The sequence below is a fragment of the Oncorhynchus keta genome, chromosome 14 (genome assembly GCF_023373465.1).
Source record: "Oncorhynchus keta strain PuntledgeMale-10-30-2019 chromosome 14, Oket_V2, whole genome shotgun sequence".
NCBI classification, from domain to species: Eukaryota; Metazoa; Chordata; class Actinopteri; order Salmoniformes; family Salmonidae; genus Oncorhynchus; species Oncorhynchus keta.
In genome coordinates this window covers 67,776,122-67,799,283 of record NC_068434.1, presented here as the reverse complement: position 1 = coordinate 67,799,283, position 23,162 = coordinate 67,776,122, and the positions used below count along the sequence as shown (strand labels likewise).

The following is a 23,162-nucleotide window of genomic DNA, read 5'->3' as shown; positions in this document are numbered from 1 at the left end:
TAAAGCTTTGCATTAGATCACAAAATGGCACAAATAGCCTCATTTATGTGTGATATGTTAGATAATTGAACAGCTAGAGGCAACAAGTCAACAAAAGCATCACCGCTCCTAGAAAGCAACATAAATGAAAATGACAGCTCACTATGAATACATACAGAGTGATACACCAGTACTTCGAAGTAACATCTATGAGGATATAGTGGAGAATCCTTTGTTAGTTGCTGAGGCAGTCATGCCATTCTCCTTGGGGCTGTCACTGTCTTCTTTCTCCTCCTTCTTCATTTTGATTCCAAACAAGCTGCAGAGCTTCATCAGCATCAGATCCACTATCTCCTCCTCCTCTGAGGGCTGTGGAATAGTGAACAGACAGCTCAGAATTGATAGTCAAGTGACCACCTCTGTCAAAATGTATTAAGGTATTGGTCCCTGTTGATTCTATTCTATATTTTACAACCTAATATGACCAGAACAAGGTTAATTTTACATAGTGTACGATTGATGCGCAGTACCTTGTGATGTATTTGCTCTTGAGTGAACGCCACCAGGATGACTGAGATGAACAGGTTTAAAACCACAAAGGTCATGAATATAATGCAGGAGCCGATGAGGAACGCACCAAGCACCGGGTTGTAATCAAGAACCTGGATTAGAAGGAGAAGTTACAGAATTGAATTACAAAGCTACCATCATGACTACAGCAGTAATCGGGGAGTCTAGTTGAGCTGTCCTACTTTACTAACCTCGTCATAGTTGAAGATGCCCAGTTGTAAGCTGACCATGGTCAGAGCAGCATCCAGGAGAGTCCTATATGAGTACAGCTTCCAGCCATACATTAGATAAGACTGCAGACAGAGAATGATCACAGTTTAGACACTCACGCAGAAAGTCAAGGGAACACCCATCATACACAAGCACAACATCACATAAGAAGAGAATGAAGTTGAAGAATGACTGTACCATGGACAACTTCTAGGTTAGGTGTTTCAGAAAGATGCTTACAGCGATAGAATAGGCCAGGAACATAATGGTGATGACCACGAGGAAGCCTGATATGTCAGTCCAGGCCCGTTGCAGTGTGGCTGTGATCATGTGTAGCTTGGGGTTGAGCCTCAGCAGATGCCACAGTTTGACTGTAGCCAGTAGCACCAGGAATGCGATCAGATACCCCAGCACTGCATCTGCTGTGGCTGTCTCATGGAAACTGGCAAACCTGGATAGGGAGCGGAGAAGTTGAACATCACACAGGAGCAACTGATCAACGATAGGGGTAGCAGACTGGCGAAACTAAAGCAGAAACCTGTGATACCCCAACCCAGTGTGAACTCACTGGTCTTTATGGTTGTGGTAGTACTCCATGTCCCGGTTCCCTAACAGGGTCCTCTTAATGAAGACAGACAGCGCGCTCCAGCTCAGGAGGATGATGGCGAGCTCCAGCAGGTTCCACTTTGTCTTGAAGTAATCCCACTTCTGCAGCTTCATCAGCTTTCCCTGTGAGGAGATGAGAAGAGTTAGACTGAGGAGGAATTCCAGAACAATGGCACTAGACCATTGTTTCACAGATGTTATACTCCATACACATGAGAAAGGTATTTAAATGAACACTTACCTGAACATACATATAGTAGAGGATAAAGAGGAAATAGATGACCTCAGATGCCATGACAAAGATATGGAGTCCACCGGTAGACTGGTATAGTCGGACACTCTGCAGCTCACTGCGAAACTGGAACGCTCCTGAGAGAATAAGACAGGTGCTGACAATCTGAGCTTTGGACGCCTTTAAAATACTTACTTTGTGCTGTATTCATGGAGTGATATAAAAACTGTCTCACCTACAGCTGTGGTCTCCAGCATGAGTGTGACAGTGCAGAAGAGGTTGACATTGGCATTGTACACAGTGAACTCTACAAAAACTGCTCGGGTGAACATATCAAGCCAGGTGTTGTCAAACAGATATTGAAGGGTACTGCAGAGACAGAAAACATTGATGAATAAAATAACATCTTTCTCTACCACAAAGATGGTTTGATAATTCTGATCATTTTTAAACATTAAGTACTGTAAATGTTAATTTACCTGCTAGCATTCTGTGACTCTGGGCCCAGGTCCACCACATACCCCCCTCCCCTGTAGAGGACCACACTGCCCCAGGTGGGTTGGGCTCTGAGTCTGGCCTGGGTTTGGTACTGCCAGGGACTGTGGAGGGTCTTTGAGGCGTTTTCGCTCGCAGAGCGGTTCCAGCCTGGCCCATAGGAGCCCATGTCCTCCACCTCCCATGAGTATGGAGCATGGCAGTCAGGTACAGCCTGGCGCATGGAGCGGGCGATGCGGCAGGAGTTCTTCTGCACCCTCACCTGGCGAAGTCGGGCATTACCAACCAGTTTGGAGTTCCCATCAGTGATGAAACCTATAACACAGCATGCAAAAAAATACCAAAAGATAAAACGCTAGCACGCTTCCAGCTATACATTTTCTCTTTAACTTTCTAGAAATTAATGTTCTCTCTGAAATAAACATCCTCTTCAGAGAATCCTACCTGGGTACTCTCCGAAGAGGTTGCTGAGAAGAGAGGTATTGGCCCAGGTTAACACATCTTTGTGACTCATGCTGTCTGAGATCCCTTGGCTGAAACTCTGCCGAATGTGCTGAGTCAGGAAGTAAGCATTAGGGTCCCGCTGGCCATATGCCACCAGGAGCAACATCCACATGAACCCCATGTAGGCTGCAACAGAATCATAGGCCTTAAACATGTATGTTAACCAATAAGTGCAGTGAATGACAGTGCGGTGAATGAAAAAGCGGTTCCTCTTACTGAGAATCTCTTTGATGAGGGCAAAGACCTTCTGCTCCTTGATCATGTTGCTCCTCATCCTCTCGATGTCTGTTGGAGGAGGGGGCTGGTAGAAGCTGCATGTGCTATCCCTCCTGACAGCCCGCACCACATCAGGGTCATCTGTGGACAAGATGGTTGTAAAAGTTGAAAACAAGCTGTATCTAGTCTTAGCTATCTCATATACAAGTAAACACAATATTCATAACAATGATTTAGGAATGCAGAATGTACATGTTGTTATGCCTGAGATATGGAAAATTAGCTTGAAGATAAAGCACCTGGGTTTCGGAGCTCCCCCTCAAACTTTGCATCCCCATAGTCCTCCTGATCAACTTTCTTCAGAACGAGAGCAAAGAAGGCTGCAAAACCAAGCACCTGTGATAGGAAATCCACAAAGTAATACCCAGATTTCAGATACTTGCTGCACGGCATTTGACATTGTACAGTATGTATTGTACTGTAGGTCTCACCTTCAGCGGCTGAGTGATAAAGAGGCTCTCAAAGAAAGACACGACCATGGAGATGAGCCAGCTTATAGAGCGGTCCTTCCCATAGGTCAACCCATACATCATGGTGAAGTATCCTGATACTCCGCTGGTGGCTAACACCAGAATCCAGCCAATAAACACAAACCACCAGGGCAGCCCGCCCTGCTTCTGACTACTGCTGTCTCCCTCACTGCTCTCTGCTGGGCTGGGGCTTTGAGACAGCTGGTCCCCTCCCAGGCTGGAAGAGGAGAGGTGGGACTCTAGCAGACCCCTCATGCCTTGGACCTGCTGCACTGCCCGGCAGTAGCTGTCTGGGTTGGGGAAGCGAGAAGGTCCCAGTAGGCTCAGCTCCTTCTCTACATGGTGTAGCTGCCTGTACAGATACTGGCTGTTGTTGCTCCTTTTCTGTCTCCCATCCCCAGTCTTCTCAGGGCTCCCACACAGGCTGGTCTCTGAAAACAGCAATTCTTGATTTGATTTATTTCATTATTAAAGTGTCTTGCATTTTCAAAATGCCCAGCCCACATGGGCTTGTAGGAGCACTGTATCTGCAGTAGCAAAGAAAATAATTATACATATGCGCACATACAAACTCCCCAGTTAAAATTCAACTGTTCCTTCCATATTTATTTTGATCCTGAGAAACTCCCCAGTCCCTGCTGGTGACAAGCATACCCATAACATGATGCTGCCACCACAATACTTGAAAATACAAAGGGCTTCACTGTGTGATGTATTTGACCCAAACCTGTCATTTTTAAAAGTACATTAATTTGCCGTATTGTCTTGCAGTATTACTTAACAGCCTTGTTGCAAACAGATTTGGAGTGGATTTTTTTTACGCAGGGTTCCTTCTTTTCACTTTTTCATACAGGTCAGTAATGTGGAGTGAATGCAATGTTGTTGATCCTCTGTATTTTAAACTATTGTGGTGGCAGCATCATGTTATGGGTACTGCCAAAGACACACCGGAATGGCTATTCAATAGGGGTTGAGTGTTCCTGCGTGGTCCTGACTTAATTTAGCTCGAAAATCAGGGATCAAGGTTTGAATATTTGTTGTCCATAAATTATTCCCAACCAAATGTACTGAGTTTGAACAATTTTGACAAAAAATATGTACAAACATTAGGAACACCTTCCTAATATTGAGTTGCACCCCCTTTGGCCCACAGAACAGCCTCAATTTGTCTGGGCATGGACTGTACAAGGTTTGTTAAGCGTTCCACAGGGATGCTGGCCCATGTTGACTCCAATGCTTCCCATAGCTGTCAAGTTGGCTGGATGTCCTTTGGATGGTGGACCATTCTTGATACACATGGGAAACTGTTGAGCGTGAAAAACCCAGCAGCATTGCAGTTCTTGACACTCAAACCGGTGCATCTGGGACCTTCTACCATACCCTGTTCAAAGGCACTAAAATATTTTGTCTTGCCCATTCACCCTCTGAATGGCACACATACACAATCCATGTCTCAATTGTCTCAGGGCTTTAAAATCCTTATTTAATTCACCTGTCTCCTCTCCTTCATCTACACTGATTGAAGTGGATTTAACAAGTGACATCAATACGGGATCATAGCTTTCCCCTGGATTCACTTAGTATATGTCATGGAAAGAGCAAGGGTTCTTAATGTTGTGTATACTCAGGTTAGCTTATCTTGATGTATCTTCCATGCTTTGGAAACATTTGTGACCAGCAACACTTATTTTGTAAATAAGCATTCCAGTTTCTCTTCATATCTAATTTCTGGTTTCAGTTGTTGCATTTTATCAAACACAGTTACTCTTAAATTATCATGTAAATCAAAATGTAAATGTAAATTACAGTTCATTCTCAACCTGCCCTAAATCGCCCCTAGCTGCTCTTCAATTATTGCATTTAACCTGCTTACCTTAATTGCCAGAGGCAGTATCCCGGTTGTCAACGTGGCACACAGGGATCTTTTGGTTTCTTGTAAGGTGAGAGGTGACACAGGGTTCTGGATCCTAGCTGTTTTTAATCTGGTTATAATTTCTGAGTTTGAGCCAAATACCATATGATTATACTTTTGCTGACTGACAGCAATGATTAAACTTTGGCCACTAAATACTGTAAATATTGCATCTCTGGACAAGCTACCAGAACATCAGATTAACCAGCAGTGCAATGCAGGACCCCCCCTCTCTCCCAACTGGGCTGTACCTTGCAGATTGGCTACCCCTAGTGAGAGAATGAGCGATCCCTCTTTCTTGGAGGCATCAGTGTAGAACTCTCCACTGGCTCGGTTCTGCTGCCGGATGATGTCCTCCACCAGAGAGAGCAGAGAGTTGATATCAGTCTGTGGTCCAGACTTCATCTCTAACTCCAGGCGTGGAATGGGGCTCTTCATAGCCTTGGAGAGTGACTGAGCAATCTTCTTTATGTCCTGCGAGAATAACGTATTTACAGTTGAAGTTGTAAGTTCTCATACATTTAGGTTGGAGTCATTAAAACTGGTTTTTCAACCACTCCACAAATTTCTTGTTAACAAACTATAGTTTTGTCAAGTCGGTTAGGACATCTACTTTGTGCATGACATAAGTAATTTTTTCCAACAATTCACTTTATCACAATTCCAGTCAGTCAGAAGTTTACATACACTAAATTGACTGTGCCTTCAAACGGCTTGGAAAATTCCAGAAAATGATGTCATGGCTTTAGAAGCTTCTGATAGGCTAATTGACATAATTTCAATAAATTGGAGGTGTACCTGTGGATGTATTTCAAGGCCTACCTTCAAACTCAGTGCCTCTTTGCTTACATCATGGGAAAATTAAAAGAAATCAGCCAAGACCTCAGAAAAAGAAATGTAGACCTCAAGTCTGGTTCATCCTTGGGAGCAATTTCCAAACACCAGAAGATACCACATTCATCTGTACAAACAATAGTACGCAAGTATAAACACCATGGGACTACGCAGCCGTCGTACCGCTCAGGAAGGAGACGCGTTCTGTCTCCTAGAGATGAATGTACTTTGGTGCGAAAAGTGCAAATCAATAACAGAACAACAGCAAAGTACCTTGTGAAGATACTGGAGGAAAAAGGTACAAAAGTATCTATATCCACAGTAAAATTAGTCCTATATCGACATAACCTGAAAGGCCGCTCAGCAAGGAAGAAGTCACTGCTCCAAAACCGCCATAAAAAAAGCCAGACTACGGTTTGCAACTGCACATGGGGACAAAGATCATACTTTTTGGAGGAATGTCCTCTGGTTTGTTGAAACCAAAATAGAACTGTTTGGCCATAATGACCATTGTTATGTTTGGACAACTGTGAAGCACGGGATGGTGCTTTGCTGCAGGAGGGACTGGTGCACTTCACAAAATAGATGGCATCATGAGGGTGGACAATTTTGTGCATATATTAAAGCAACATCTCAAGACATGTCAGGAAGTTAAAGTTTGGTCGCAAATGGTTCTTCCAAATGGACAATGACCCCAAACATACTTCCAAAGTTGTGGCAAAATTTACTGACGACAAAGTCAAGGTATTGGAGTGGCCGTCACAAAGCCCTGACCTCAATCCTATCGAACATTTGTGGGCAGAACTTTAAAAGCGTGTGCGAGCAAGGAGGCCTACAAACCTGACTCAGTTACACCAGCTCTGTCAGGAGGAATGGGACAAAATTCACCCAACTTATTGTGGGAAGCTTGTGGAAGGCTACCCAAAATGTTTGACCCAAGTTAAACAATTTCAAGGCAATGCTACCAAATACTATTTGAGTGTATGTAAACTTCTGACACACTGGGAATGTGATGAAATAAATCAAATCTGAAATAAATCACTCTACTATTATTCTGACATTTCACATTCTTAAAATAAAGTGGTGATCCTAACTGACCTGACATGAATTTTTACTAGGATTACATGTCAGGAATTGTGAAAAACTGAGTTGAAATGTATTTGGCTAAGGTGTATCTAAACTTCCAACTCTACCTACAGTGGCTTGCGAAAGTATTCACCCCCTTGGAGTTTTTCATATTTTGTTGCCTGGAATTCAAATAGATTTTTGGGGGGTTTGTATCATTTGATTTACACAACATGCACCACTTTGAAGATGCAAAATATGTTGTATTGTGAAACAAACAAGAAATAAGACAAAAAAACAGAACTTGAGCGTGCATAACTATTCACCCCCCAAAAGTCAATACTTTGTAGAGCCACCTTTTGCAGCAATTACAGCTGCAGGTCTCTTGAGGTATGTTTCTATAAGCTTGGCACATCGAGCCACTGGGATTTTTTTCCATTCTTCAAGGCAAAACTGCTCCAGCTCCTTCAAGTTGGATTGGTTCTGCTGGTGTACAGCAATCTTTAAGTCATACCACAGCAGTGTATTAACAGCTTTGCTACTGTGGCGATGCAAACTGGGGGTGACTCTTGATCACAAATTCTGTTAAAATTGTTTACTTCTTTTACCTTTATGACAGTGTCTGGTGTGAGTTCTCTCTCCCTCTGTGGGGACGGAGGCTGTGAAGGAGTCACTCTGCCAGTCTTCCCCTGCTTGGACACCTCTGCCTTGGGCTTTCCAGGCTTCGTCTCTCGGGGGCGGGTGTTTCTGAAGATACTCACAATGAGGAGATTAATTGGAAACATTATGATTGAACTCTGAACGCCGATCATCACCTGCTGCCAGGTGAACTCGATATGACCTACAGGAGAAAGAGAGAAAATCTTAATGTTCTGAAAACATGTTGTTATTTCCATACAGCACCAATACTGTGCAGGCGTCCATACCCAGGTCCATGGTCTGCTCAGAGGGGTCGGTAGGGATGCCCCAGAACATGATGCTGGTCAGCATGGTACACAGCAGCAGAGAGAAACAGCAGGAGACTCGCTGGACACATGTGAAGGTGCTCGTTGGAGGCCGGCTGATCACAGAAAACCAGATGTGGCCATCACGGAAATCCTTTGCTGTTTTCATGAAGAACAGATTACTGCAGAATATACAATGTAAGAAGATTTAGTTACATGATGGACAATTGTCCTGGTATATATATATTGCCATACCAAAATGCATCCATGCTTTACCTCACCTGAATTTCTTCAAATCTATGTCAGAGGCAACAGGGAAGACTTTATCAAGGATGCACTCGCCCATATCTATGGCCAGCCATGAGTTACACAGGAAGTGCCACTTCTGTCCAGTTTCTAGATCCTGCACCGTCACTTTGTTTATATACCTGCATGAAAACCGTTATTGTCAACTACATTTACAATTTCGAACGTCAGCTTTAATTAACGTAAAATCCATCTGTCCCTCTACTACTGTGAGACATCCTCCCCGTCCACTCTCCTACCAGGCTGGGTGCCCCCCTGAGTTGTCGTGCCACAGCCTGATGCTCTGCAGCTCCCCCAGAGAGAAGGGTGTGGTCAACAGGAACGTATCCACTGCACCCCTCTCAAACACAGGCTTGTCAGGGTCAGCGAGGTGGTGTGGCTCACTCTCTCCCTCCGTGCCCAGCAGAGTCACAGTAACCTGCAGCAGCAACACAGAGTCAGGGTGACTGAGTGTGGTTTTATCAGAGAACAGAATATGATGTCCTGCAGCAGTGGAAGCTGTTGGTACTGACCTGAGACGAGGTGGAAGCACCACGCCGATGCCCAGTGCTGATATTCAGCATGTAACGGTATTCAGCCAAGGGGTCATTATCTTCCAACAATGTTACCTTCACCTACAAGAAGTAACACTTGAAGATGAAACAATGCATCAACAGCAAACCAACAGGATGATGCATTCTCAAACTGGTAAATCTAAGCACTGGAAATCTGCTGATTGGATCACCAGAGTAGCATGTTCTCAAGGTGTCTGTATAGTCTGGACAAAAATTGTCTAGAAAATGGCGGCAGCGATTGTTCAAGGCAGACCTTGGCTATGTCCTTGATGTCCTTCCTGCGTGCCCACACGACCACCAAGAGATAAGCAATGAAGATGGCACCAACAAAGCACACCACCACAGGGTTGTCTGAGAAGGTGGCAAAGAGCTCAGCGGTACGTGACACATCCACAAGGTTGGGCATGATGAAGAAAGAGCTCCCGAAGAAGGTCAAATGGTTACATAAGCACTGAGTGACCAATGACGTGGTTAAAGGACCAACCTAAGGAGACCACAGTCAGTTTATGCATTTGATATTGGCAGTGCCTGGTTGCAGTGATGTGCCAATATTTTATTATAAGGTGTTGTGTAGTACTTGTTGAACTCACCCTGCAGCCATCTTCACTCCAGGTGGATAAGGTTTCATTCCAATACTTGCACTGGGCAGCAATGGAGGTGACAGTCACAGTGGCATTGACTGATTTAACCCCTGCTTCTACAATGGGCCTCACCACAAGGTAATGCACCCCAACTTTTCCTGTCAAATCATTGGGACCCAGGACCCAGGTGTATCTCTCTGTACCCAAAATAAACACAACACAAGCACATTTATCTTTCTAAACACTCAGTGTTGTTGGTTCATTATGCTTCACAATAGTTCTATGTCTGCCATTTACAAGAAGTCAGTTCAGGAGGTTGATCACCTTGTGAATTGCCTTGATGAGGCATCTGCGTCTTGGCTACATATTGCTTGTCCTTTGGGTAGTCTTTATACCCCAGCAACAGTACAAATGGTATGTCCTCTGAGGGCTCCATCTTTAGCACCAGTGTTATGTCTGGTGAAGGGACGTCAATCATCAGTGTGCTGTAGTTTCCCAGTTCAAGGATTGTGCTGTTTACCTGCCCGCCTCCAAGTCTCGGCAAGAGGATCTGAGAATCATAGAATATGTTGCAATATATACAACTGTAATCAACATTCTGTTTACTTGATCATATAGTCTTTAAAGTATATGTCTTGGACATTATCTTAGAAGATATACTGTACGTCTTGGACATCAAGGGCTCTCAAGAGAAAAGCCCCACTAAAATTGGTACATGTTTGCAGGGTTCTGACCTCAATTTCCTCAGACAGGTTCTCCACAGGGATGGCTGATCCATCCTGTCTGGTGAGTGTCACAGACCCCATGGCACCACTGATGTTACCCCCCTCACTCCAAGAATAAGGGTTCTTCTCAAAACTCAGCATCTGTAAAAGTAAGGAAATTATGAGATAAGAGAATGAGGGTTAAAACCGTCCACAATATATTAATAGACAATTACTACATGAACAATTAACCAAATGAAAACCTCCCTAATGCTTGACACAAAAAAAAAACATTTTCACTGCCGTATTCACTTCTGTGATAAATCCCTCACTAACCTCCACACATTCACTCGCAGACATTCACACTTACTCGCACATCCACTGGTTCCTCTGGAGAAAGGACATCAGCACCCAGGGGAGGGAAGGAAAAGCTGGCAGAGGAGCTATCTGGGATGTTTATAGACTGCATCTGAATGCTATTTGCAGACATCCTAAGAGAAGAGAGTGTATAATATACTGTAACTCAAAATTGAGCCAACTTAACAGGAGCATTTTGTATTTGAGATATTGTATTGTAAATACAAATGACATATTTCAAGTTACATTTATGTGACAGGCCTTGCATTTGTTATAGTAATGTTTCCACTCCAACGCTCTGTTTCTTACCTGTTAGCATACACACTGATCTCAGGGCTCTTGATAATGGCAGGCTCCTGACCAACCTTTTTACCATTTAACAGTGCACTCTGCACATTGTCCATACTGTTCAGGAGAGTCTTTGAGACCTTTCTCTGTGAAAGACAAACAAAATGCAGTAGTCCTGAAAAGGGCTGAAAAGTAACCATAATTCATAACTGTCATCAGGGAACTCAGTGAAGCTATATACAGTTGAAGTCTGAAGTTTACATACATTTAAACTCAGTTTTTCACAATTCCTGACATTTAATCCTAGTAAAAATTCAGTTTCAGGTCAAGGTCCTTTGCTTTTGTTCTGGGATTGATTTGCACTTTTTGCACCAAAGTACGTTCATCTCTAGGAGACAGAACGCGTCTCCTTCCTGAGTGGTATGACGGCTGCGTGGTCCCGTGGTGTTTATACTTGTGTACTATTGTTTGTACAGATGAATGTGGTACCTTCTGGTGTTTGGAAATTGCTCCCAAGGATGAACCAGACTTGTGGAGGTCTACATTTATTTTTCTGAGGTCTTGGCTGATTTCTTTTGATTTTCCCATGATGTCAAGCAAAGAGGCACTGAGTTTGAAGGTAGGCCTTGAAATACATCCACAGGTACACCTCCAATTGACTCAAATGATGTCAACTAACCTATCAGAAGCTTCTAACGCCATGACATCATTTTCTGGAATTTTATAAGCTGTTTAAAGGCACAGTCAACTTAGTGTATGTAAACTTCTGACCCACTGGAATTGTGATACAGTGAATTAATCAGTCTGTAAACAATTGTTGGAAACATTACTTGTGTCATGCACAAAGTAGATGTCCTAACCGACTTGCCAAAACTATAGTTTGTATAGTTTATAGCTAATACCCTGATGAAGACCGCTTGTCTGTCGAAACGTTGTACATAAATATTTTTGCATCTGAGCTCCTAGAGTGTGCTGCTCTCCTTCATTTATTTAAGTGTTCCACTCCGCTACCCAGCACCTCATCTAAACAGGTGTGCGTTTCTTTTGCCTTTGGAAACATTACTTGTGTCATGCACAAAGTAGTTGTCCTGACCGACTTGCCAAAACTATAGTTTGTTAACAAGACACTTGTAGAGTGGTTGAAAAACATGTTTTAATGACTCCAACCTAAGTGTATGTAAACTTCCGCCTTCAACTGTATATCACCTGTGTGCTTGCATTTGAAGAGACTCCCAGGATATTGCTGGCTGCCTCTACAATTGGTGTAGCTGCCTGCACCATCTCTTGTCCACCATGCTCACTGACATTCATATAGAGGAGGGAAGAGCTGAGGTCTGCCACCAGGGAGCTAGCTTCTAGCTGGAAAAGATCCACAGCATAACATAGACCATTGGGAACTAAATGTTTGGAAAATATTTTGTTGCCTTGCTCTCATATCCAATTGTACCTGAGCAGCGGAATTGACCTCTTCCCTCCTCTTGGTGATCCCTGCCACTGCTCTAGCCGTCAGCTCCACTTCCTGAGGAGTGTTGTTGGGGACATTCTTCAGCACTGCAGTCATGGTGCTCAGCATCTGTTCTCGCAGCTGGAACATCAATCAGAACACCTCACAAACATCCATCTAAAGAGACACTTCCCTTTGTCTTGAACTTCATACTCATTTATCATAACTCTTTTAGTTTAGTGTCATGTCTTACGTTCAACAATACACAGAGTCCCTAGACCAGGGATGGCCAAATTTGATGGGGGCGAGGGGAAACAAAAAATGTGAACTCATCATGAGGAGCTGCAGTGGCTCGCGGGTCTGCGTACCCTCATCCATAGCCAGACATGCAGTCAACTGAATTTTGCAATCGATCAATTTCTGCAGTTAAACTACTTAACGCTCTTAACTCAATGCATTACACCAGTAGGGCCCTCGCTCAGGGCCCTAGTCTTTTGGGGGCCCTGAGCGAGACTTGGCCTTGCACCTCGTGGGCCAATTTATTTGACTGGTCCCCGTCTTAGCAGCCAGGGGCCCTAAGTGACCGCTTATGCCTGGAGCCAACCATGATAAGTAGTTTATAAACTGCTCATTATTAGTCTATAAAGGCAATAAACAATTATAATTATTGGTGCTTCGTTTTTGGAAATTGATCCACGGGACTACAAAAGCGGGTCGTGGGTTGCCAATCCCTGGCGTAGACATTCCTGGCATGAAAGCCCATGCTCCCTATGACCATAGAATATTACCCCGTTCTCACCTCCTCCCTGGCACCTTTCTGATCCTCACTGGAGCCCTTGTTCAGAATGTCAGACACAGACTTGAACATCTGTCCTAGGGTCTCCCCAGTGAGCAACCCCTGTTGCTGTAGCTGAGCGACAGTGTTCTCAACCACAGACTGCAGATTCTCCACTGAGGAACTGGAGTTGGCTGGCCACACCTTGGTGGACAACAATCAAATGTGAGCTCCAGATACTACATTATAAATGTGAGCTCTATGGAGCAGAAAGGCAGGACAGTTACCATGCATTAAATCATTAAGTGAATGATAGGATTTTTACTTGATGACAAACCTCAGTGGTGATCGTGGCATTTGTTTTTCTATCCCCATTTATTAGAGTAACCACCACTGACAGACTGTAGTTGTAACTGTTGTTCCCGAGAGGTAGGAAGATTGACTTGACTTCATTTCCATAACTGCAGCGCAAATGTTTATCTGAAATATAAATAAATATTATATAATGTGTTTTCATACAGTGGATGAAGCTTCACCTGAATACAGGGAACTGCATTTTAAAATTTTGATTTAATGTCCTACTATTCAACTTCTTTGATCGGGGAAAGTCTCTTGAAATAGACTACATTGTCGACAGATTTCAGACAACTCACCTTTGTCAGTTTTGAAACAATATTGGCATTTGCCTGTGGAGCAGGAGGTTGTTGCACAGGTGATATTGAAAGCATCTAGAACTGTGCCTGACTGAGGGGAAATTACACAGGAATGGAGGCTGGTGATGGTAGTTGGGGCTGTTCTTTCAGGTACAGTTACAGATACAGTAGTAGTTGCCGCTATGGTGGTAGCAGCCGGTAGGGTAGTAGCTACCAGTGGGATGGTAGCAACAGGTATTGTAGTAGCAGATGGACGAGTAGTAACAGCCGGTAGGATGGTGGTAGCAGCCGGTAAGGTAGCAGGCGGTATGTTAGTGGCAACAGGTGCAAGTGTTGCAACACCTGGTATCTGAATGGTGTACTTGACAACGCCAGATGTCGTCTTACCTACAACAAAAAGTTGAATAGGTTACATTAATGTAAATAAATGCATTCTGTAAATGTTGGTCTGGATGTACACGATTTACTCTAAATATCCATGATCAAATGATACACTACCTAAAATATAACACATTGGAACACTTGATTCATTTTATGGCCCACATTACAATGGCTAATTTGACATTCTGATGTCAGGTTCAACATAAGTGATGCTCATCCTACTATAATCTGTAACTAAAGCACGTGTAACAACACATACTCTAAAATCAATGAATACCTACCATACGCTATCACATTGAGATTCAGAGATCTGGACTGGGCATTTTTCAGATTGTGACTTGTCACCATGTATTCATTGCCACCATCTATTCTGTGTAGCAGTGGTCTTTGCTTTGCTTTTTTGTAGCAGTGTTTGAGGTCTCCCTAGAAGAAATGAGCTCAAAATTAAAATTACATTTCCTTCATAGACACTGTCGTTGTACAGAATGACTACAGCTTTTGTACAATCCAACTGCGCATGCGTTCATTTCAGGTTACTTATTTTGCTCATGTGACAAATTACAAATGAATGTATGTTTGTGTGTATGTGTGTTCAAACACCTGTGTGTTTGTGTGTATGTGTGTTCAAACACCTGTGTGTTTGTGTGTATGTGTGTTCAAACACCTGTGTGTTTGTGTGTATGTGTGTTCAAACACCTGTGTGTTTGTGTGTATGTGTGTTCAAACACCTGTGTGTTTGTGTGTATGTGTGTTCAAACACCTGTGTGTTTGTGTGTATGTGTGTTCAAACACCTGTGTGTTTGTGTGTATGTGTGTTCAAACACCTGTGTGTTTGTGTGTATGTGTGTTCAAACACCTGTGTGTTTGTGTGCATGTCGGTGGGGTTGGTTAACAACAGACATATTTCTGTCTGGACTAATAAAGTATATCTAATCTTAAATTAGACAACATAAGTTCTATCTATTCATGCACTGAAACCACTATTCATAAATATGTTTGTGTGCACAATAGAGGAGTCTCACACTTACTGTCAAAGGTCTTGTGTCCTCAACATGCCAAACTACTGTTGGGCAACTCATTGCGGTGGTACACTCCAATTTGAGGGTTACATCGTTGTTTATGTTCACTGGGTTACAATTAGAACAACTGAAAGAACAAAGGTTAACTTTTATCATACAACAGATCTTCTGGGACATAGATTACTGTAACTTTGAATTTGATTCAAGTCAGCCATTTAGCTTCTTCGTTTGATAATGCAAACCTCTCCTAACCAACAAAATGTCACTCGGGACTATACATCTGTCTAATGAGCCATTCCCTCCCTCGTTTTACCTTATGGTAACATCGGTGAATTCTGGCGGAGTGACAGTGATGCATTTCTCTGCTTTAGCCACTTGAGCCCCGGTCCCATTTTTCTTCTGCACAGTAAAACTGTATATATAAAAAAGAAATGGGTCTGGAAGACAGGCTGCTGTAATCACATGAGTCTCCTGGTTTGTTTTGTCTCTGCATTTACATTGTTCATCTGTTGGAATAAATGGGGAACATGGTTTGAGTATAACATCTGTGCTGAAAGTACATTAAAGGTACTACACAATCTATACGGTCACCCGGAAACCAGAGAAATACCGCCGTTGTTACTTAGTGAGTTTAGAAGAACAATTCTATTCATAGAAAGATTGTGCCTGAACTGAAAACTAAAATCTTCGGATTTCAGATTTATAACTAGCACAGGCCTTGAAGATAAGACTTGAACAGGTGGGCCACGTAAAAGTCTTGACAGACTTTGTTACTGTAGCCTACTAATGAGTTGAACTGAGAGGTGAGTGTTCTCAGCTCTGGTACTTACTGCATTCCCATTCAAGTAGTATTCCAGGTTCACTGATTCCGAGTACTCCACTCAAGCCAGTTAACCCAAGTGTGACACTTTGCGTGTAGTCAGATGGACTTTCTGGATCAGAAGTGATTACCACATTAGCCTGGGGAAGCCTTTTATGCTCCTCTGTCTGAAATTCTGATTTATTGTGACAAACTGCTGCTGTGTTCCCCACATCCACGTCCATGTGTGAGAAGACATTCCAGGCTCTGACTTTCACTTGCAAAGCTCCTGTAACAAAACAGCTGATATAAATAAACAAGGAAACGTTTAATCTTTTCCTATCTTCTGTCATTGTTTCTGATTGTATTTGGGTAGGTACCTTGGATAGTGGTTGAGATATTGTAAACCTGAATGCTTCTGTTTTGCATGTCTCTGGTCTCAGAGATGCTGTCGTTGGCTCCAGACACCTGGAAGAGAAGCTGCACCGGGACTCCCCGGTCCAGGGAGACAGTAACGTAGAGGTCTGAGTCTGGACACTCTCCCTCCTCAGCCATCACTGATCCCAGCAGGCCCTCCACTGGCTCCAGCAGACACACCTGCAGCTCAGTGGACACGCCCAAGACCGAGACCCCGTTAGAGGCATGCAGGGTCAGCTGGTGGCAGCCAGAGCCCAGTTGTTGCTCCACCTCTGGTCCCACTGTGATGTTGTGGGGGACGATTCCTCTGACTGCTGATGAATTGGCCACCAACATCTCACCACGGTGGACTTTGTAGGTCACATTCGTACCTGTAGATAGCAAAGTTGTCTCATTCTACCAAGATTTGTACTCTCGGAAATGTAAGACCAAATGCTTTTATTTCTGCTCATGTTGGTTTTACTTACCAGCTTCTACTTCAACCTGGATTTGAAGGGGACTGCCATACAGGGCCTTGCAGTTTGCTCCATCTGTTGATTGGTTCATGCTATAGCACTTAATGACGCCAAACTCCCCGATGGGCTCCTGAATGGTGATGGCTTTCTGAGCTGTCACATGCCACTCACTGGTGGTACACTCCACCCCAACTATGAAGACACCTGGACGGGTGTATTTATGAACCACACTGCTCTCCAACCTGTGAGAGTGTAAATTCCATGAATTGTGAATGAATTAGGGACTTTTTGGCTTTGATGTTGGGTGATATACATTACTCAGTTACTCACTCTTCTGGACTATAAGGATCGATGTTGTGCCCATCTCCAGCACTTAGAGTGCAGGTCAGGTTGCCCTGGAAGGGATGGAGAAGCCACTTCACTGTTATGGAGACATTGTCAAAGACGGCAGCCAACTTGCTCATTAATAAGTGGAGACCTGTGGACCACAGACATGGCTAGGTTAGATTGTGTGTGTTAGCTGCCACTCATAATGTGTTGAAATACAACATTATAGAAAACGTCAATCGAGCCCTTCACTAGCTGAAAACATATTTGAGTATTTAAATGGAATGTAGAAGGGAGGGAAGGAGAGACAGTAACAGGGGTAGAATGTTCTGACCATCTTTGCAGTTGTATTCCACAGACAGGTAGCTTCCAAGCCCTGGGCATGGTTCACCAAAAGAGGCCACATCTGCCGTGGCTTGGCACGCCTGCAGCCCACGGCAGTCTCCTGGAAATAATGTACATTAAATAGAGATATGAGAGGTGAAGAAATAGAATAGTTTTCCACCATAATTGTCATCAGAATCATCATTAAGATCATCATCCACATTATCATTATAATAGACTTATCCAAGTGCTCTGAAAATATACATTGTGTGCAAACTGTTCAAAGGAAGGATTATTATCACAATGCCTATTCTATTTGTCATTCATACATGAAGCACTAACTTAAGCAATGGCTTAAACCTAGTGCAGTACATTTAGATTTCATTGACAGTATTACAACCATTTAAAACTGGTACATTTTGTGGCTTTACTTTCAGTCTTGACATTGTACCAGCATATGTACCTCTATTATGGTTTTTGTTAAGACACAAATACATATTTCTTTGGTGCTTTGTGCAATTAAGTTTTATTGCTGCCTCAGTGCATCTGGTGCCGTTGTTGAAGCTGTGTGTGTTTTACAATATTTACAGTTCTGCTCTATGCTTTGCAAATGCAAACGTTCTAAGAGCTCAATGTTTAAATATTGTTCATCATGTAGTTGTTTGGTAATAGCATCCTGCTAAAGTGAAACTAAGTTGAATTTCTGCCTCTATTGAATTGCTGGGCCCTTTATTGAATCTGTGTTTGCTTTACAATATTTACATTTCTGCTTTTTACTTTAAGCAGCGTGTCCTAAAAGTGCAATGATCAAATACTGCACAGCAGGCAATTACTTTGACCCATTAAAAGCACTTTGCTTAAAGGCCCAGTGCAGTCAAAAACGTGGTTTCCTGTGTTTTATATATATATACAGTGGTGAGAACAAGTATTTGATACACTGCCGATTTTGTAGGTTTTCCTACTTACAAAGCATGTAGAGGTCTGTAATGTTTATCATAGGTACACTTCAACTGTGAGAGACGGAATCTAAAACAAAATCTGCAAAATCGACAGTGTATCAAATACTTGTTCTCCCCACTGTATTTCTACTCTATTGGGCTGGAATAATACTGTGATTTTGTGCAAATTATGATAATGCCCTTTTAGTGTGAGAGCTGTTTGAAAAGACTGTGTGAAATGTCAGCCTGTTTTGGTGGGATGGAGAATTGGCCTGCCTCGCGACATCACCAGGCGATAAGTTAGTTAATAGACCAATAAGAAATATAGTTAAATCCAAACCTCTCTGCCAATAACAGCTAGTTTTCAGTTTCCCCCTCCCCACTCAGACCACTCCCAGACAGTCCTAGCAAAATTCTTGCTTTAGAAATGACTCTATCCTAAGAAGCTATTTATGTTTCTTTTTGACCATTTTAATTGAAAGCAATCACAGTAAGGTACTTAATTGTTACCCAGAAATGATTTGATTTTGAGATGTTAAAAAACGGCTGCATTGGACCTTTACTGTTCTTACTCATACAATGTAAGAACACGACTATTCTTGAATCAATATTCAAACCAAAACATATATCAATATCCTGAGTGATGGACAAAATACACCTTGCACAATATTTGAAAAGTTTCAAAAACATTAGACTTCACACCATACCTGTCACTGAATGTACAACATCTATCCAGCTACACTCCTCCTGTGTGGAGGTGGCTGAAGAAGTGGGACTCGTCCGGCAGTAGTGAACCGTCTTACGACCATAGAAGCTGTCATCAATCTCTATCACCTGACCAGAACCACACTGTAGTGTTGCATTGTGGGCAGCACAAGCAATGGAGCGCCCAGATTCTGAGACAAAGAAGTAAATAAGGTTTAATAATTAGAGTTAAAGGGAATAGCAAGCGCATACAGTATATTCCTCGCTACCTTGTTATTCTGCATACATGCACACACAGATGCATGTGTGCAAACACACATCAAATACAAACCAAATTGGCAGATGAAGTGCAGCTCCTGGCTACAGTTGCTTGTTGCCTCCCACTGAAACCCTGAGCTCCTCAGTATGTGACCACAGCCAGCCCCTGGATCAGGGTCGTTCACCCAGTTAGAGTAGCTGACATCAGAGCCATCAAGCCAGGAGAGAGGACCTGAGGATTTACAGCACAAACACCAATGAAAGTATTATATTCTATATACACTGAGGGTACAAAACATTAGGAACACCTGCTCTTCAAAGTAGAGGAAATAAAGTATGTAAGTACTCTGTCATATTATATTATATTTGTGACATATATTCCTACAAAATGATATCCCAGCTGTTCATCCTGATACATCATTCTGTTAATACTCTAATTCACGTAATAAAACACTTGAAAAGCAGAGTAAGGGATATGACGTAAGAAAACAAAGTCAATGCCACAGGAGCCGGCTGTGAATAGGTGATAAAGTTGGTCCTTTGTACGGGAATAAAAAAGGCCTGTCTAAATCAAGGGACTGGACAGCAGATCCAATTGAATGACAAGTGTTCTTCATCAGCCAGGTGCTGCTAAAAGGAGATATCTTAATGTGGCATGGTCTCCTAGCAATACATTATAAATCTCCCAGCGAGACACAGGAAGGCCAGCTGACTTGAGAGATAGCCACCAAACCCAGCCTGTGTCTACTTCCAGTTTTACTGCCAGATCAAAGAAGGTATACTGATAAAACAAGACCAAGAGTAACCATCTTTGTCTCAAGAGAAGTGGTGGGCGGATCATGTTCGTTTAGGAGACTGGGAATGGATCTGATTTCTGATGCAAATAATCATGAAAAAAAAAAAGATTGTGAGGAATACTTCTGCCACAGCTCAGCAAAGGAGTAGGATTATTCTATGAAAAAACAACAACCCCAAAACACTATTACCTCTTTCAAATATCAATGAAATATTTAGGCCTACTCTCACACAAAGTCATCATGGGCAATTCCATGGTAATGTACAGCGCATTCAGAAAGTATTCAGACCCTTTCACTTTTTCCACATTCTTTTACGTTACAGCCTTATTCTAAAATGGACTAAATTATTTCCCCCCCTCATCAATCTACACACAATACCCCATAATGACAAAGCAAAAACAGGTTTGTGGACATTTTTGAAAGTTTATTAAAAAATAAAATAATAATGAAATATCCCAGACCGTTTATTCAGTACTTTGTTCAAGCACCTTTGGCAGCGATTACAGCCTCGAGTCTTCTTGGGTATGACGCTACAAGCTTAGCATACCTGTATTTGGGGAGTTTATCCCATTCTTCTCTGCAGATCCTCTCAAGCTCTGTCAGGTTGGATGGGGAGTGTCGTGGCACAGCTATTTTCAGGTTTCTCCAGAGATGTTCAAATGAGTTAAAGTCTGGGCTCTGGCTGGGTCACACAAGGACATTCAGAGACTTGTCTCCAAGCCACTCCTGCATTGTCTTTCATCAAGGATCTCTCTGTACTTTGCTCCATTCATATTTGCCTCGATCTTGACTAGTCTCCCAGTCCCTACCACTGAAAAACATCCCCACAGCATGATGCTGCCACTACCATGCTTCACCGTAGGGATGGTGCCAGGTTTCCTCCAGATGTGATTCTTGGCATTATATGGACAGGTTTGTTCCTTTCCAAATAATTTCCAATCAATTGAATTTACCACAGGTGGACTCCAATCAAGTTGTAGAAACATCTCAAGGATGATCAATGGAAACAGGATGCACCTGAGCTAAATTTCGAGTCTCATAGCAAAGGGTCTGAATACTTATGTAAATAAGGTATCGGTTATTTCTTTTTTATAAATTTGCCCAAAAAAATTTAATCTGTTTTTGCATTGTCCTTATGGTTTATTGTGTGTAGATTGATGAGGAACAAATGTATTTAATCCATTTTATAATAAGGCTGTAACGTAACCAAATTTGGAAAAAGTCAAGGGGGTCTGAATATTATCAGAATGCACTGTAATTGCGCTGATGTTTTACATAAGACTACTTTTAACAATTTAAACTGAACATTTTACAAAAACACTTTTACTGGAAAAACTGTGCAGATGCATATTTGGTAACAGAATTTTGGTAAAATCTCCCTCAGGTTTTTACGGGACCACGTTTTCCAAAAACTCTCAATATCTGCTCCGAAGGAGGATTCAAAAGACAATGGGGTGTCAGCTATGACATGAAACCTTAACCTTGAACCTCTTTTGGATATTGAACTACAGTAATGAAGTGGATTTACACACCCGATAACATCATTATGGATAACATCATAATCATACACCTCCAATTGACTCAAATGATGTCAATTAGCCTATCAGAAGCTTATAAAACCATGACATCATTTTCTGTCATTTTCCAAGCTGTTTAAAGGCACAGTCAACTTAGTGTATGTAAACTTCAGACCCACTGGAATTGTGATACAGTGAATTATAAGTGAAATAATCTGTCTGTAAACAATTGTTGGAAAAATGACTTGTGTCATGCACAAAGTAGATATCCTAACCGACTTGCCAAAACTATAGTTTGTTAACAAGAAATTTGTGGAGTGGTTGAAAAACAAGTTTTAATGACTCCAACCTAAGTGTAAGTAATCTTCCGACTTCAATTGTATATCCACCTTTGCATATTTGGGAATTATTCTACACACTGGATATTATTTTAATAATGAGCTCCTCCCAAAACAAGACAACATTTTATTGGTTCGGATCGGATCAAATCTGAAGATGTAGATAGATGTCTGGTAGATGTTTTCTAAGACCCCTTTTCCATCTGTTTGACCAGCAGTCAAAGCCTTTGCTTGTTATTCCTAATATTTAGGATAGAAAATGGTCGGAAAATGTATATATTCCTTCATTTAAAAAAAGATAGCTTTCATTTGATGCTAGATTTGACATGATCCTATGAACTTCTCTTGTTAGTGCTTATGGGTCCTTTTACATCAAAATTCCCTCATATCATGGCAATTTCATAAGACTTTAAATCATACACTCTAACACAATAAAATAACTCTTTGCAAATACATCCATGCACAGGACAGTCTACTCTCAACCTTTGATTTCCTTTACATAATCATATCTATTATTGTACAGTATGTTGATTGCAATTAGTGTTTTCTTCAATTGTCCTCTTACCCTCAGCAGCAGCAGAGTCCATTGTTAGGTTTGGGGAGGCAGGTGCCAGACCCAGCCACCAATCCTGCTCCGTCTGCAGGTGCTTCTGTAGGAACTGCTGTGTTTCGTCGTTTAAAATGAAGGCCAGGTGTCCACCACCTCGCTCACACCAACCCTGTGCACTGAGGAAGGAACGCGAACGAGGTGGACCCACAAACTCATAACAGGAGCCGTCAAAGCTCTCTTGGTACTCTGGGCAGGATAGAGGTGCTATCTCATCCTCAGCACAAGACAGGCTTAAGAGGAAAGCATTCAAGAGTAATACAGAGAGCTTAGTGCTGTCCATCTTCACCCCTTCACCTGTACACTGTTACAGGCAGCCTGGTGACATGCTATCTTTAAAGGGGACTGACGTCAGCAATCCCTGTCACCACTTCAACATCACAGAATGATTTGTTCTGGCTCCAACAAAGGGCTGTCCACCTTACAGTCTGGCTTTGTGAGTTCCCATTGGTTGCATTATCCTTGTTCACAAACAAACGGAGCAAAGGCCTACAGTGAATGGGCTATAATAAGGTCCTCTG

At 42.5% G+C, this 23,162-nt stretch overlaps 1 protein-coding gene across 1 annotated transcript; it reads right to left on the bottom strand.

The window, feature by feature from the left end:
• Positions 1 to 97: 97 nt before the first annotated feature.
• LOC118394164 (polycystic kidney disease protein 1-like 2) lies at positions 98 to 22,924 on the bottom strand. The gene is made up of 37 exons (XM_052460772.1): positions 22,600 to 22,924; positions 19,456 to 19,614; positions 19,127 to 19,315; positions 18,100 to 18,102; positions 17,492 to 17,599; positions 17,161 to 17,308; positions 16,843 to 17,063; positions 16,339 to 16,746; positions 15,990 to 16,247; positions 15,473 to 15,665; positions 13,444 to 13,636; positions 13,131 to 13,310; positions 12,335 to 12,472; positions 12,094 to 12,246; positions 10,909 to 11,033; positions 10,613 to 10,733; positions 10,273 to 10,404; positions 9,863 to 10,088; positions 9,548 to 9,735; positions 9,211 to 9,441; positions 8,916 to 9,017; positions 8,643 to 8,821; positions 8,379 to 8,525; positions 8,080 to 8,279; positions 7,762 to 7,994; positions 5,506 to 5,728; positions 3,304 to 3,773; positions 3,112 to 3,208; positions 2,537 to 2,953; positions 2,077 to 2,407; positions 1,833 to 1,966; positions 1,607 to 1,734; positions 1,328 to 1,488; positions 1,000 to 1,210; positions 741 to 842; positions 510 to 641; positions 98 to 348 (listed from the first exon to the last, which is right to left on the bottom strand). The coding sequence occupies exons 1-37, from the start codon at positions 22,922 to 22,924 to the stop codon at positions 187 to 189; spliced, it is 7,128 nt and encodes a 2,375-aa protein (XP_052316732.1). The 3' UTR covers positions 98 to 186.
• Between the last annotated feature and the right edge of the window lie 238 nt (positions 22,925 to 23,162).

Coding starts and splice junctions, on each gene's coding strand:
- LOC118394164 (XM_052460772.1), bottom strand. CDS start 22,924: ATGGACAGCACTAAGCTCTCTGTATTACTCTTGAATGCTTTCCTCTTA. Junction 19,316..19,455: donor GCACTTCATCTGCCAATTTG/GTTTGTATTTGA, acceptor TCTTTGTCTCAG/AATCTGGGCGCTCCATTGCT. Junction 2,954..3,111: donor GGGGGAGCTCCGAAACCCAG/GTGCTTTATCTT, acceptor TCTTGTCCACAG/ATGACCCTGATGTGGTGCGG.